At 36.7% G+C, this 17179-nt stretch overlaps 1 protein-coding gene across 2 annotated transcripts in view; it reads left to right on the top strand.

The window, feature by feature from the left end:
- The window catches only part of wu:fb13g09 (ATP-binding cassette sub-family C member 5), a 78103-nt gene that overhangs the window by 41491 nt on the left and 19433 nt on the right, over window positions 1-17179 (top strand). For both annotated transcript variants that reach the window (XM_059345854.1, XM_059345853.1), the window contains exons 8-19: window positions 855-1003; window positions 2795-2902; window positions 4827-5177; window positions 7550-7621; window positions 7777-7901; window positions 9018-9090; window positions 9247-9450; window positions 10939-11064; window positions 11392-11503; window positions 12593-12777; window positions 13187-13333; window positions 15538-15667. In XM_059345854.1, coding sequence (XP_059201837.1) covers window positions 855-1003; window positions 2795-2902; window positions 4827-5177; window positions 7550-7621; window positions 7777-7901; window positions 9018-9090; window positions 9247-9450; window positions 10939-11064; window positions 11392-11503; window positions 12593-12777; window positions 13187-13333; window positions 15538-15667 — 1782 coding nt within the window. The remainder of the gene's footprint in view (window positions 1-854; window positions 1004-2794; window positions 2903-4826; window positions 5178-7549; window positions 7622-7776; window positions 7902-9017; window positions 9091-9246; window positions 9451-10938; window positions 11065-11391; window positions 11504-12592; window positions 12778-13186; window positions 13334-15537; window positions 15668-17179) is intronic.

Raw genomic sequence — 17179 nt, 5'->3', positions numbered from 1 at the left:
GTCTATATGAACCTCACTTTACTTAAAGCATACATTGATCATTTATTTATACTTATGGCATCCTATGAGTCCTTATAACAATTGATTGTTGAGGTGTGTGTATAGAGGGGTATGAGTAGTTGTAATGTATTATAAGCCTCATCAGTCAGCCTGTAGTTTATAACCAGTCAAGAGCACTCATAAGACACTTGGATTTATAAGTCATTATAAGCTATATTTATAACTGTTGATATAGTGCATCATGAAGCTTTATATGTGTTTATGAGTGCAGTCATAATGCATTATGATTGATTATAATGAGCATTATAATTCACTATGAATGCGCTCATAATGCACTATAGATGTAGTCTTCATAGAAAGTGTTACCGTATTTTCTTGTCAATTATATGGCAGAACAGAGTTTCTTTTGATTGAAAAACTTTTTCTTTTTTACAGTAAAATATGGAATAAAATGGCAATCTTAAACATGAAATCAACAGTGCTAATATCATTTTACCGTAATATTAGAAAAAGTTGCACCGTATTTATTACGGTAAATTTCTGGCAACCACAGCTGCCAGGTTTTTACCGTAAAAACAACAGGTTTTTTTTTTACAGTGTAGACTTATCAAGGTCCAGCAGGTTTTGAAGCCGCTTTCACACCATATATGGACGAGGGACCTTCTTCTTCCTCCCTCTTGTATCTATTTCTGTCCCCTCGCTGTGTGCTGCTTAGTGGCTCTCATGGTGTTGTTGATTGAATGTTTGCCGGAGAACCCTTTGGGAGTCACTCAACCCTTCACTTCATTTTCTCTCGCTTTCTAGCCCGTCTTTGCCTTTTTATCACCCCTCTCCCTCTCTTATCTCCTCAACAGAGGTGCGCTCAGAAGAGAGGGGGATACTGGAGAGAGCCGGGGTCGTGCAGAGCCTCACGGTGGGCGTGGCTCCGATTGTGGTGGTGATAGCCAGCGTGTGCACTTTCACCCTGCATATGGCTATGGGCAATGACCTCACTGCAGCTCAGGTATTTATATATATATATATAGGAACCTAAAGTCACAATGTTCACTGCATATTTCCCCTGTGGATTTATCTGTATCACTGGAAACAGTGTTGATACTATTCAGATTATACTACTTTTTCTAATCTTTTTTTTTTTTTCCACAATATTTTTGTTTTATTTTCAGTTTATAACACTTTGACATACATCATTCAACTTCCATATTTTCAAATAGCTGCATTTACATAGACAGAAAAATAAAAACAAACAAAACAGAACACTTCGAACAGGTTTGCTCCTCCTGTTAAAGAAAATGGTAATCTACCTGCAGCTCAGGTATTTACTCAACTCAACTCAACTTTATTTATTTATTATTGGGTGCACATGTGTGAGTAAGTAAGTGTATATGTGGTGAATATGGAATAGCTTGTCTACCTGCACTCTTCAATTAATTTGTAATCGATTTTTGTTTGTTTTTTCTGTGTTTTTTGTTGTTGTTTTTTTTAACTGTAATTATGTGTATACATTGTGAAGCACATTGAGTCTGCTTTGTACATGAAATGCGCTCTATAAATGAATGAATGAATGAATGAATGCTTTATTTCGGTTACAAAAAACAACAAAAAACAACAACAACAAAAAACAAAAACAAAACAAAACAAAGACAAAATAAAATCATGTTTTTTACAAAAGAATCCATCAGACAGCAACCGAACACTGTTGATACTATTCAGATTATACTATTTTTTCTAATCTTGTTACAAACAGAAACATTCTTAGTATTAAATTGATGTTATTAAAATGTGTTTGAGGTGACAGTTCTCTTCTATGCTGAGCAATTAAAGGGGACTTTTTAAAGTTTTTAGTCGCAGTTTGGTTTCTTGCTGCACTGTAAACAATTGTCTTGTAGATTAACAGTAGAATACTGGCAGCAGGGTTGCCAGCATTCTACTGTTAATTTTACAGTTTACATTTTATTTACTTTACAGTATGTTACTGTGATAAAACCACATACTGAATTACAGTAAAATCCTGCATTTAATTGATTTTTACAGTAGACTAAAACACAGTATAGTGCTGAAGCTAGTTGAAATATTGTTGCAGTATACAATGCAGTCATTTTTTGTAAATAGAGCATATTACTGTCTGAAAGCCAATTACTACGAATTAAGCGCTGTCTTCACTGTAACCTCAGTAATTTTAATAAACCATATACTGAATGAGTTAGCTAAGTAAAATACAGCCATTAAAAAAATAAATAAATAAATAAATATAAATAAATAAATAAATAAATAAATATATATATATATATATATATATATATATATATATATACATATATATATATATATGTATATATATCATATATTTTATGGGAAATGGCAAGCTACCTACAAATATTGCCCAGAATGCATTGTTTTCTACAGTATAATACCTTTTTAATGGAAAACAGTATGTTACTGTCACAATTTGGCTGTTTTCTTACAGCAATTTGTTACAGTGTGGGATAAAATTGATTCTTTCACAACATTAACCAAGTGTTAGAAAAACTTTTTTGGGATAATGATTTCTGCATATCTTAAAGAGAAAGGTGCTGAAATCACCATCTGAAGTGTTTTAAACAGATGGTGAATAGAGAGTTTGACAAAAACCCCATGTTTCAAAGTAAAAGCATGTAAACATGTGTTAGTGGAAACCCAAAATACAAGTCTGGACCAGAAAATGAGCATAATTACATCCTCTTTTAAAGTCAGGTGTAGCCCCAGGTCAGTATTTTGCTGATAATTGTCTCCATCTCTACTCTTCCTCCCTCAGGCTTTCACTGTAGTTGCAGTTTTCAACTCCATGACCTTTTCCCTCAAAGTCACACCGCTGGCTGTGAGGTCACTGTCGGAGGGTGCTGTCGCCGTCAAAAGGTTTCAGGTGAGAAATAAAGACAACTTTGTAAACTATAGAGCCCCCTGAACTGCCTTAAACCAGCAATAAAACACACAAAGCATGTTATCTAATCACCCAGTTTGTGTTTTGACCGTAGATGAATTGCTACACTGTGAAAATTTTTTGTAGAAATTACAGTAAAACACTGTCAAATAGCATCAGAAATGTATATTACTGTAGTAGACACTTAGTTATCCGTAAATAAAGGAATAGTACAAAACTTAAACTGTAAAAATATTTGAAAAAAAATATGTAAAATTAATGGATAAATACCATAATGTCAACAAAGACACAATTACCCTAAAAATAACAGGATTATTCAGTCTAAATAACAGTTTTTGCCGATATTTACATTAAAAGTGACAGTAGAAAACCCACTCACTGTATTTTTTTTACGGTGAAGTTCTGGCAACCGCAGCTGCCGGTATTTTACTGTAAATTAAACATATTTTTTTACAGTGTACGTAGGCCTATACTACTTTCTGAGTCAGTCAAATGATGCTCTTGTTGATGCACAAACACCCACACCACATGCTGATTTTCAACATGCTGCATTCCAAACACATGGTAAAAGTCACATCTTAGTGAGTGTTGGCTTTACAGAGCCAGAGAGGGTTAAGCAAGCAAGCATTTCTGCCAAAAGCAGAAAAGATGCACCAAAAGGCTCGAGGCTTTCTGTGTTTCTGCTCTAATGCAGTGCACAATAACATAATGAGGTAGTAAAGGAAAGGACAGACTGTACCTAAAGCATCAGGCAGAATAATGAACCAACATACATGCTATACATCTCTCACAACATCGCAATTATGTTGAACCACATTTAAACGATCTTTTTCTGCAACATAAGCAAAGGCAGAAACCTTGAGCTTCTTTTCATTAATTTGTTTTAGTAATGCACAGCAACAAAAAGTCAATAAAGTCATGAACGTGTTTTAAAAATGTGTGTGGACAACATTAGACACTGCTGCTAACTTTGAGGGTGCAGTGATTCATGTACATATTGGACACCCTTCAAAGTTTTTATATATATTTATATAGATACACTACTGGTCAAAAGTTTTAGAACACACCAACTTTTCCAGAATTTAATTGAAAATTATGCAGTTTAATGTCTCAGTTTACTCTGAAATTAATGCACATTTGCAGCATTTAAAATTCTTTATTAAGCATGATAGTGTTTTGAAAGTAAAAAAAAGATTCAAAATCACATTTTATGTTGGACTAAAGGACTAAAAAAAGACACAAAATGACCAAAAAAAGACACAAAATGACAAAAAAAAACCACCAAAAGACTCAAAATGATTTAAAAAAGACACAAAATGATTAAAAAAAGACACAAAATGAGTAAAAAAAAGACACAAAATGACCAAAAAAAGACACAAAATGACCAAAAAAAGACACAAAATGACTAAAAAAAGACACAAAATGACCCAAAAAAGACACAAAATGACTTACAAAGACATGAAAAGAATTCAAAAATGGACAAAATAGCCCAAGACTCCATAGAGTTAAGTTGTTAATCCATTTCTTGTTCCCTGAAAAAGGCCTACTTGTATAATTCTGAAATGTACATTATTTTTCAGTTTTGGTTAAGCTTACCTTTTTTTATTTACCTCTGGCAGTTCACCACTTACCTTTGGACCCTTTCAAGCTGTTCATTTGACTTGAACTGCTTGAATTTCAATAAAAAACTGAAAAAATTGGGGTGTTCTAAAACTTTTGACCGGTAGTGTATATATATTGTGACAGTCCACAGTGTGTATTTATTAACAGGTTCTGCTCACAAGCTCTGTGCGGAAGCCAAGCAATGATATTTTGTTGCCAGATTCACTTGTTTTTGTGCAATGACAATAAAGAAAGTCTAAATTAAATGTTTCCTAAAGTAACCCAGGTGTGTCTGTCTCCACAGAGGCTCTTCATGATGGATGACCGAGAGGTCGTGTTGGTCAAGATGGAGGATCCTTGCAATGCGGTGGAATTTCAGGACGCCACGCTGGCTTGGGAAAAGGCGCGCTCTCCACCTGCAAAACCTAACCCGTCTCCGAAGAAGCGAGGAGGCATGAAGCGGCTGCTGCGCCGGGAGAAGCTCACCCTGTATATCTCCACAGAGGACAGCAAAGGAGGCAAGGAAGGTCCCAACGCACAAAGTCTCCTCACAAACATGGAGCAGGAGAGTCCACAAAGCACCATCTCCTCCACTCAGAGCATCCGGCCGCCACTGCACAAGACCCTGCACCGCGTTAACCTGCGCATCAAGAGGGTAAAAACACAAACTTATACAATAAATGGATAGAGGGCATCTTTATTTAACCCTTTGATGCACAACATGGGTCTAAAGCATGGGTCTCAAACTCGCGGCCCGCGGGCCAATTGCGGCCCTCAAGACGATATTTTGTGGCCCCCACCTTGATATGAAAGTTTAATGTGGAAGGTCCTTTTAATTACTTATTTTGGTAATTTTGTGTCTCTTTTTTTGGTATTTGTGTCTTTTTAAATAATTTTGTGTCTTTCTTTGGTCATTTTGTGTCTTTTTCAAATCATTTTGTTTCTTTTTTTCTAATTTTGTGGGGTTTTTTGGTCATTTTGTGTCTTTTTAAAATTATTTTGTCTTTTTTGGTAATTCTATGTATTTTTTCATCATTTGGTGTCTTTGCGGCCCCCAGGTAATTTGAGTTTGAGACCCCTGGTCTAAAGTGACCCGACAGAGTTTTTATGTTCTATATCTTTGCAATAATTCATCATTCAGTATTCCAGGTTTTCCTCAATTAGTTTGTTTTTGATCATCATACATCCTAATTTCTATGTTTTCCTTTATTCATTTTGAATAGAATCCCTTTGTCTGTCACTACTCTTCTAGTACACAACACGGGTCAAAAATGAGCCATATCCATTTTTTTAGCTAAGTAGCTTGTTAAGCTAACTTCTTGGCTAAGTATTTAGCTAAGTAGCTGGCTAAGCTAACTACCTAGCTAACTTCTTGGCTAAGTAGTTAGCTTAGCAAGCTACTTAGCCAAGTAGTTAGCTATGTAATAATACAAAAACTTTTTTCTTCATAAATTATGAGAAGCAAAATGAAAATAATGATCTGTGTTTATCAAAAACAAGATATTTAAAGAATACTTAGAATATTCAATCATAAAATAAGTTGATATCAAAACAGATAGCACAGAAACACACAGCAAGCAATAAATAAAAGGGGAAATAAATGCGGGTCATTTTTGACCCATGTTGTGCATCAAAGGGTTAACACATTGAAGCCTGAAACGCCTGTAAAACCTCTGGGCGATTTTAAAATAATCCCCTAAAACCTGAAGTTTTTCTCTTCTACTAAATAATAGACTTATCAGCCTCTGTAGCAGATAGAAATTAAATTAATTGGCTAATTTCGTTGGCTGTCCTTGTCCGGCCCGCGTGAGGTTACCAAGAAAAGAAAAGAAAATCAATATAACCGCAGTGCTTTTATTTTGAAAAAAATAGCAAACATTAGCACTAGCTAACAACACTTTTACTATAGTTAAGACAACAAATATAGCCACTAATATGTATGACCTTGTGTCCTGTCAGTCAGCCACTATAGAAGCCTTTAGATACTTTATATCAACTTTATATGAATTATGACGCACTCTTTATTATTTACCGTTCGTTTTTTCATTTAACCGTTCTACCGGTTATTTCCTGTCACTACCTTTCAAAATGAAAGCACCTGTTTCACACTGGACGGCACTTTTTCAAAATAAAAGCACCTCAACATTGTTAAACACCTTGAAAATGTACAAACATGAAAAACAAGCTATATAATACAAAAACACAAATAGGAAGCTTACTAAAGGACATTTACAGTTGTGTTTAAAATAAATGTTAAAGTGATATAGTGATTGGAGTATTTACTACTTTTTACTGCTATATTTGATTTACTCCACATTAACAGTCTTATCATAACATGTGTTCCTATCAGCAGCAGCCCAAAACCAGATAATTTACTGTATTTTATAAAGCGATTACATTAATATTAAGCAGAATTTAGTTCAGAGTTTTAGTTCAGAGTTTTGGCCCCTGTGATGTGACATAAACGTTACATCGGGCATTTATGGTATTTGTGTTCATAATATTTCTTGTTTTAAAATAAATAAACTAGACATTTTCTGCTTACAGAAACACAAATTTGACTTTTTCTTTGCATCTCCACAACATATAAAAATTGAGACATTAATAATGCTGTTTAACAACAAATTAGCACAAATTTTAAAGTGTTTGTTACAAGGGTGTCACCATAGGTTCTTATGGGTTAAAGTGATGAATCTGCAAGAAAAATGTTGTTTTTTTCCCATTTTTGTCTCGTAAATCTGCGACTTTTTTCGAGCAGATTTGCCACTTTAAATCTCTTAAATCTGCACATTTTTTTTCTTGTAGATTTGGCACTTTAATCTAGTAAATTTCTACATTTTGGCCCCTGCAACCTTCGTGGTATTGGTCATGTGGCCCCTTGGGGAAATGAATTGCCCACCTCTGGCTTACACAAATACTACAAAATGACGTATCCGCTTTCCAGGCTTCAATGGGTTAAGGAGTAGGACTAACCTTTATCTGCTTTATCTAATTCCCCACAATGCCACTGTTTGTATCCCTTTCTAGGGTTCACTGGTTGGCATCTGTGGAGGTGTCGGTAGCGGAAAGAGCTCCCTTCTGTCTGCTCTACTGGGACAGGTGAGATTGTTCACTTCAAGTTTCCGCTTCATGAATAACAGCAAACAATTACAGTCTTTTGGAGCCTTTTATCCACACTCGGTGCCACGCCAAAAAACCTACAATTTCAAAAAGAATGTTTTCTCCGTTTCCAACCCCCTGTTTTTGTGTTGCAGATGACCCTGATTGAAGGTAACGTTGCTGTCAGTGGCGGCTTCGCTTACGTGGCTCAACAGGCCTGGATCCTCAATCACTCGCTGAAGGAGAATATCCTGTTCGGGAACGAGTATGACAAAGACAAGTAAGGTTAAATTCTGTGTGATGATTTTATGAAGAGCCAATGCAGTGAAGGTTAAGATTTATTCATATTTTAACCCTTTATCGGGCGAAGTGGATATCAAAACGGGGTCCCCATGTCTCTCTGTTGTACGAGGACAACTTGATTATGATGGCATATTAAGGCCAAGTATGAATAAAAATAAAAATACAAACCAGGGGTGGGGAGTTGCAAATTTACTAGATTAGAGTGCCAAATCTACAAGAATTTTTTTTTTGCAGATTTAAGAGATTTAAAGTGGCAAATCTGCTCGAAAAAAGTTGCAGATTTACAAGACAAAAGTGAGAAAAAAACAGCTTTTTTCTCGCAGATTCACCACTTTAAATCTCATAAATCTGCATATTTTTTACTCATAGATTTGACACTTTAATCTCGTAAAGTTTTTTTCTCAAAATATTACCCCCCTCCCCCAGGTCCGTATGTTTTTTTTTTTACACATTCTGGCTGTATGTAATATCCTCCAATATTCTCTAGGGTGGAAATTTGGAATTTGCAAGTATTTCAATGAGTTAAAGGCACAATTTGGGTTTATTGAAGTGGGGTTGTATGAAGTACTTTTCAGTAGATTGCGGTTGGTATACTCTCACTTTGCAGAAGCAGGCAGGAGTAAAGGCATGAAAGAAAAGCAAAGTACTGCTGTGGATTGTGCAAAATGTATTTAAACCACCTAAAAAACATCAATATCTATATATATATGTATGTATATATTTAGAATATCTTTACAGCTTTACTTTGCCGTCAGACAGCCCAGTTTAAGTTCACATCAGTGGGAACTAAAACTGTTCTCCATTGACAAAAACACAAGTTTTACCCTGCAGAACATGTAAGTTGCTGGTCGATCGATCGCTGCCTCCATCAGTTGGTTAGTTTGTGTTATTGTGTGAAAACACAAACAAACTAAACAAGCAGCTGCTGACCAGCAACTCCTGTGATCTGCAGGCTAAAATGAGTGTTGTTGTCAAAGGAGACTGGTGACTTTAAGAGCAACATAGATCCTCACGCCCGTACTCCCTCAGACAACCCGACTTCAAAGAATCCAATCTCTCCCTTTAACATCTTTTCTCATTGTTTTCTTATCAGATATAACGCCGTCTTGAACGCCTGCTGCCTTCTCCAAGATCTTGCAGAGCTCCCATATGGAGACATGACTGAGGTATCTGTCAAAATCTGCTTGTTAGTAACATGATTTTTCAAAACAAAATGCTTGTTTACTTTTCCGTGCAGCAGTTTTTGTAACAGACTGTTTGCAATTTAGTGCAACTACAACAAGAGTTTCTGCAGCTTTGTTTTTCTAACTTTCTCCTGCTAGATCGGAGAGAGAGGCGCCAACCTGAGCGGAGGGCAGCGTCAGAGAGTGAGTCTGGCCCGAGCCCTCTACAGCGAGCGGCCCATTCTCCTCCTGGATGACCCTCTCAGCGCTGTTGATGCTTGTGTGGGCTCTCATGTCTTCCATAAAGCTATCAAGGGATCTGCCAAAGGCAAGACGGTGCTCTTTGTGACCCACCAGCTGCAGGTAAGGGACCATGTGGTTTCTGAAGGAAATTTGGTTATCATTACAAATTTAAAAAAGCAAAGAAAATATCTCAAAACTCAAGAAAGGAGAAGTTTTAAAAGCAACCTTGAGGAGGTGATTAAAGTTTAAGATTTAAATGTATGCAACAGGCTTGGAATTTCGTCATTTTAGGGGCATTTTCCTGTTCACACTTATTTTAAGGGCACAAAGGCCACATGACAGGGCATAAAGGCCGTTTGGTTAAATTACGCTGGTTTTACCTTTCAGATTAATACCTTAACATTCTCATTCACCAAGAAACATTAATGCACAATATATTAAATATATTAGAAAGGACCTTTTTGGAAAATGACAAATGAACCTGTTTTGAAAAGACGGCAAATGCATATATTTTGAAAAGATGGCAAAATGAATCTCCTGCCTGAGTTCATCTAAGAGTAAGGAAAGAGAAATGCCTCCTCCTGCCATAAAAAAGGAACCTGCTGAGGTGAAGTTTACATCAGCTAAATGTGGAGCCCTTGTTCCTGAGCTAGGGAAGACGTTAGCGCTATCCCACCTAGCTAGCTATCGCTAGTTTTCATGGCGCAAAAATGTAACGTTAACGAGTCGACTTTAAATAGGCAAATACAATGGTAATTACCTATCAATAGTACTTTCTATAAAAACGTAAATGTTAAGTTCTGTCAAATACTACCACATACTTCAGTCACAACATATCAAAACAGCTTGTCCCGCTAGCTTACCTGTGCTGCACATCAACACATGGCTCATTAGAATATTCAAATGAGCCATGTGTTGATGCGCACAAGTCTCGAAGGACGGGTAGTGGGTCGGGTTCAACCTGGTCTCACAGAAATCCGTGAAATAGCCACGGATTTCGCTTAACTCAAAATCCGTGGAATAGCCACGGAATCACTCAAATTTCCGTGAAACTGACACGGATTTCGCTACAATGCAAGTTAATGACAGTCATATCCCGTGGCTATTGGTTTGTTCCAAGTCACATGACCTTCAAGGTCCCAACGGTCAGAACAAAAAACATGGCGGACAGTTCTCTCATTTTTAGTGAAAAAATCAATATTTTGACTTTGTTTCTGCATAAAAATGGATTTTGATCACATTTCTAGCGAGAAATATACGTTTTATTTTCTAAATATTCACTCAGTGAATGTTCATAATCACTTTGTGGTGAAGATCTCGCCAGAAAAATTCATTAACTTGCATTGTAGCGAAATCCGTGTCAGTTTCACGGAAATTTGAGCGATTCCGTGGCTATTCCACGGATTTTGAGTTAAGCGAAATCCGTGGCTATTTCACGGATTTCTGTGAGACCAGGTTGGTCGGGTTAGCGTTGTGTTTACTGGAACTTTGGCCGTAAATTGAACATTTTTTCACAGGGCATCAAGGCCAGAGTGTGTTTGAAATTCCCACCCTGGTATGCAACATTAAACCCACTGTACTTTGCCTCTGTTTCTTACCTTTTTCTAGTATCTATCTGAGTGTGACGACGTTATCCTGATGAAGGATGGGCAGATTTCCGAGCACGGCACCCACGCTCAGCTAATGAGCAAAGAGCGTGACTATGCCAGCCTATTCACCAGCATGCAACAGGAGGTAAGGCCAGGGGCTCATGAAGCAGCAGGCCACATCTTTTTAGAGAGGCATCTTTGCCCCCACTGCACAATAACATTGAACATTACAAGCTGAATAATTCATAAGCACAGAAAGGCAGGCCCACTAGCTGGAAATGTTAATACACACATGGCCTTTCATTATTTATGCGTGCATTGATTTACTGGTGAGCTGCTAAAGACCCTGTCACCGATATCTCTGTTTAAATGACTCGCAGTGTGTTGTTGTTGTTACAGCTGCTGTGATTTGTGGCGATGGCATGTTTCACAGCTCACTTTCTTCCCTTCCTTTACCCTTTTCGCCTCTTAGAATCTGGTGAAAGAGAATCTAAAAAACAAACAGCAGAAGGACGGCGCGGAGAAGGATGACAGTGTTGTTGATATCGCCAAGGTCGGACCAAAGGTTGAGAGCAAGAAAGGAGGTGAGAGACCTCGCCACTTTTCATGCTCCACATGTAGGAGGAATGCTAAATGCTCCTATTTATGGAAGTAAATCTGTGTCATCGGAGTTTGAAATAAAAAAGACGTTGAATTTCTAGCACTGAATATTTCTGCATTGAAATTATGTATCTGAATGTTTTTCAACGTTAAAAATTCAACCTCAAAAAATTCAACCGCAAAAAATTCAACCTCAAAAAATTTAAACGCAAATTTTTAGGTTGAATTTTTTGCAGCTGAATTTTTTTAGGTTAAATTTTTTGAGGTTGAATTTTTTGAGCTTGAATTTTTTGAGGTTGAATTTTTTGAGCTTGAATTTTTTGAGGTTGAATTTTTAACGTTGAAAAACATTCAGATACATAATTTCAATGCATGGGCTAGAAATTCAAACGCAAAAAATTCAACCGCAAAAAAAATTCAACCTCAAAAAATTAAAACGCAAATTTTTAGGTTGAATTTTTTGCGGTTGAATTTTTTTAGGTTAAATTTTTTGAGGTTGAATTTTCTGAGGTTGAATTTTTAACGTTGAAAAACATTCAGATACATAATTTCAATGCATGGGCTAGAAATTCAACCGCAAAAAATTCAACCGCAAAAAAAAGTCAACCTCAAAAAATTAAAACGCAAATTTTTAGGTTGAATTTTTTGCGGTTCAATTTTTTTTGCAGTTGAATTTTTTGCGGTTGAATTTTTTGAGGTTGAATTTTTTTTGCGGTTGAATTTTTTGCGGTTGAATTTCTAGCCCATGCATTGAAATTATGTATCTGAATGTTTTTCAGCGTTAAAATTCAACCGCAAAAAATTCAACCGCAAAAAATTCAACCGCAAAAAATTCAACCGCAAAAAATTAAAACGCAAATTTTTAGGTTGAATTTTTCGAGGTTGAATTTTTTGCGGTTGAATTTTTTGAGGTTGAATTTTTAACGTTGAAAAACATTCAGATACATGATTTCAATGCAGAAATATTCAGTGCTAGAAATTCAACGTCTTTTTTATTTCAAACTCCGATGACACAGATTTACTTCCATACTATTTCATTTGAGAATAGTTAACAAGTAACATCTTTTATGCAGAACGACTGATGAAAGCGGAGGAGAAGGGCTCTGGAGCGGTCGCCTGGTCCGTGTACGGAGACTACATCAAAGCAGCAGGAGGTTCAATAGTCTTCATCATCAACGTCTTCCTCTTCCTCTCCACCACAGGCAGCATAGCCTTCAGTAATTGGTGGCTGAGCCACTGGATAAGGCAGGGCAGCGGGGTGAGTTTGGATTGGAGACGATCCTGCTCCACTATAATAGACGCCTCTTTTTAGTGTGTTTTTGCTTCCCCAAAAGAAAAATAACTACTATGCTTCAGTGAGTTGTGGCAGCCGACTGAGCATTAATCTGAATGTGCATGATTAAAAAAGTAACGGCACCACGGTAAACTTAATTAAAAACAAGCACGAGCAGTGAAGAAACAGATGTGCAGCAAAGCAGGCGGTGGCTGCTATTGAGGAATGTGCTCTGAATAGTAAACATCATTGAACTGACTGATTCTCATGTACTTTTTTGTTTTCCAAAGTGTGCTTTTTTCTCGCTTTTATTAGAGCCAAAATTCCTACATGGGGAGAAATTGGATTTTTTTTTTTCTCATTCGTGGTAATTTGTTGCTCCATCTGCCCTCAGAACACATCATTAATCTTGGTGAATGGAACGATGGAGAGAAACAGCATGAGACACAACCCTCACATTCAGTACTATTCAACTGTTTACGTGGTTTCCATGGGAGCTGCTTTACTGCTGAAGACAATGAGAGGACTGGTGTTTGTGAAGGTAAGCAGCCTGATAAACTTTAAAACAGTAGTGATGTTTGAAAGGATTGTGAAATGTTGATATCATAATGGTGACATTTCTGCATTAAGATACTGATAAATGACTAGACCTTATACACTGAAAAAAGAAAATAGTTGAACCAACTTAGGTTAGGTTACTTTAGGTAACACCTAAATGAATTAAGTTCTTTCAAATTAATTTAAAATCAATTGTGTTAATCTGACTTATTAAATTAATTTGAAAGAACTTAATTCATTTAGGTGTTACCAATTGAAACAATTCAATTAAGTTGGTTCTTTTTTCAGTGTATGTTGTGTTTTTTAGTTGTGTACTTACATTATCCAAAATGTTTCCAACAATTTACACAACAAGAGAAATGTGTAATTTTAATCAAGGACACACTCTGTGTTTATTGCCTATCAGTGGCGTCTTTTATCCTTCTGCATGCATCAGCATTAGTGTTGTTACATTAGGTTATTAGGAATTTACTTTTATCCCAGTTTTAAGACACATTGAAGAAACACAGATTTTTGAGGTGAAACTGCTTTATTCAGTTTTTACCAGTTTTAATCAGCAGTGTTTTTGAGAGGAAGAGACTTCCGGGGATAATTCAGCGTCCAGTAAAAACCTTCTCAATAATGAACTCTTTCTTTAATGATAGCGTTGCTCCATCTTTTTTTTTATTATTTTCATTGAGAGACCCCTAGTGGCCATCAAATGAAACGGAGCGATACCTTGATTATAATTACAGATTCCTCTTAGTTTTTAACATATTTGAGATCATGTAAGTTCACATCTCAACAAAATAAAAATAAAAACATGTAGTCCAGTGTTTTTAAATAATTTAATGTGAAAAAGTTACACATTATACCTTCAAGCAGTGCTCCTCACTAATTGTCTTTATTGTCATTTGTTCATGCTCTCATGGTTCTAGTACTATAATTGAAAATGCCTGCAGGCCAAATCCATTTATCTGTCCACAGCCATGTCTCACAGCTTTACAACAAGTGTGTGTGTGTGTGTGTGTGTGTGTGTGTGTGTGTGTGTGTCTTTGTGTGTGTGTGTGTGTGTGTGTGTGTGTGTGTGTTTGTCTGTGTTCTTGTACTTGCTACATTGTGAGGACCGGAACACGTTTTTAACCAACAGAGTGAGGACATTTTCGCAAAGTGAGGACATTTTGGCTGGTCCTCACTACTTTAAAGGTTTTTTTTTTTATTTCAGACTTTGTTTTAAGGGTTAAAGGTTACATGATAATGATAATTAACTGAAACTGTATTGTGTGGTTACAAAACTAAAATTATAGTGAAAATGTCCTTTTTCATACGTAATGAAGATGGATCAGACAAAGGAAATTAAGGCAAAATTTACTGTGACCTCTTTTAATCTCCCACCCAACAAATACCCCATTATAAAAAACTAAAACTAATAAAAACTAAACTAAAACTAGCAAACTCACCCTAGAAATGAATTAAAACTAAAGACTTCACTATTCCAATGAGGGCCCTCACAAAGATAGAAGTACAAGAATGTGTGTGTGTGTCTGTGTGTTTGTCTGTGTGTGTGTGTGTGTGTTTCTGTGAGTGCCATAGAGACAAAGAGGCAGAGAGAAAGGCAGGATGTGTGTGCGTGCATGTCAGTGCCCCTTCGGGTGTGCGTCCTCGTTTTCAAGCTAACCCGTCCTGACACCGCGCTGCAGAGGTTAGGTCCCCACGTTAATGTGTGCCACTTGAAATTGCTAATTTTTCAAAGATGGCTAAACTTTTTTTACCCCTAGCTGTGATGAGATCTTTGGGAGTGTTGAATATTCCATTAATAGAATTAATTTGTTCTCCGCTGCCACATGTAATTTCTGTCCTATTGGTGAAATGTCTCTTGCTCGTTAGGTCATGACCTTTGTGTCAGCCTCCCAGAAACTCATTATAAATGACGATTTGACAGTTTGCCTTGCGCGTGTTTAAAAAAAAACCCTCTGCTGTGCACATGCTTAACATATGGTGAAGTAGCGTTTATCACTCTGCAGGCAACATATGACTGCCACTGTATTTATCCATTGTGTGTTTTTGTGTTTTGAGGCTGACAGACGATTTCCAGTCCCGACCGTCTGTTTATCCAAGCTGTGATCCTTTCCGTATGTTTCCTTAAAGTTGTTTGTTTCCATGTGTCAGGTCTCATGTTGTAACACGGCTGTTTGTTTGTGTTGACAGTGCACGGTGAAGGCTGCCTCCGTGCTCCACGACAAGCTGTTTCGTCGGCTCCTCCTGAGCCCCATGCACTTCTTTGATACAACACCTCTGGGTCGTATCCTGACCCGCTTCTCCAGAGACATGGATGAGGGTGAGACTTGATTTGTCTTGACTGTGAACCCTTCCCCCCCAAGAGAGCTCTCAGTCAGTGGAGTCACACTGGTTTGACAAGGTGTACTGCCAAGACACAGCATGGTTTCACATGGCGTATTTTGTTCAGCGAGTGGCTTTCTTCACTCGTGTCTTGGCTTGACATGTTGTTTTTGTGAGTTGTTGCTGTTTTTTTGGATGCCTGGTTTTGTTTATAATTATGTCTTTGTCGACTCCACTGCGTCTCCTTCTCTCAAAGCACAAAAAAAACACTCAGGGTGACACAAAGTTTCAAGTCAAGTCAAGTCAAGTCGAGTAAAATGTATTTATATAGCGCAGGGGTGTCAAACTCAAATACACAATGGGCCAAAATTTAACCCATAAGAACCCAGACCCAGTAATCCTTAAAGGAAAATTATGAGGGATAATTCATTTGGCAATTCAATTAAGTTGGTTCTTTTTTCAGTGTATTGACATTTTAGGAAATATGCTTGTAGTTATCTTGTTACAAAATTGCAAATACTTACTGAACAAATGCATCAAAATAAAATACAAAATGCTGATATGATTACTGATATGATCACATTTTATTTTATTGCATCAAGTAGTCTCAATATGTGGCATATCTTAACCCCCTTACACTGAAAAGCCAGGTAGGGGACTATGAATTTGGTGGTTTCTGTCAGCTTTTTCCAGAATAATAAATATCATTCCAGTGGAGTAAGATCTCCAACTTTAGAAACAACCATTTAAACTAGTGCAAAATACAGAAACACTACCATTACAGCAGAGTATGATACAATACCAAATAGAAGAAGAGAACTGAAATACATTTAATTTAACGCATAAGAACCCAGACCCAGTAATCCTTAAAGGAAAATTATGGGGGATATACCACAGACCAAGTGGACCACATAGAACACATTTATGATGTTTAAAAAAAAAAATTCTACCCCTAAATGTCAAAGATCTGTGATGTGACATATACGATACATTGGGCGTTTATTTTTATATTTCTTATTTTAAAATAAAAAAAAACTAGACACATTTCCTGCTTACAGAAACACAAATTTGCCTTTTTCTTTGCCTCTCTATAACATATATCAAAATTGTGACAGGAAATATGGTCAGAAGAAGTGAAATGCAATACAGGACATCCTATTGATTGGTTAGAATTGTTAAATGGGTTTAATCTTAGATTGATTGTAGAAGATTTAAAGTTTTTGTTACACGGGTGTCACCATAGGTTCTTATGGGTTAAAACTTGAATGAAATCGCGGGCCAACATTGAACAAATTTGGCCCGCAGTGTAATTTTATTTGGCCCGCGGGCCAGAGTTTGACACCCCTGATATAGCGCATTTACAGACGGCTGAGCCGCACCAAAATGCTTCACATAAAAGTGCAAAAAGTGCAATAAAATACAGAATTGACAAAGGTAACAAAAAAACCCCCCAAAAAAACAAAATTAAATTTAAAATAAATTAAAAGAAGATGGGAGTTAAAATTACACT

The sequence above is a fragment of the Centropristis striata genome, chromosome 12 (genome assembly GCF_030273125.1).
Source record: "Centropristis striata isolate RG_2023a ecotype Rhode Island chromosome 12, C.striata_1.0, whole genome shotgun sequence".
Classification (NCBI taxonomy): Eukaryota; Metazoa; Chordata; class Actinopteri; order Perciformes; family Serranidae; genus Centropristis; species Centropristis striata.
This window is presented reverse-complemented; position numbering and strand designations above follow the sequence as displayed.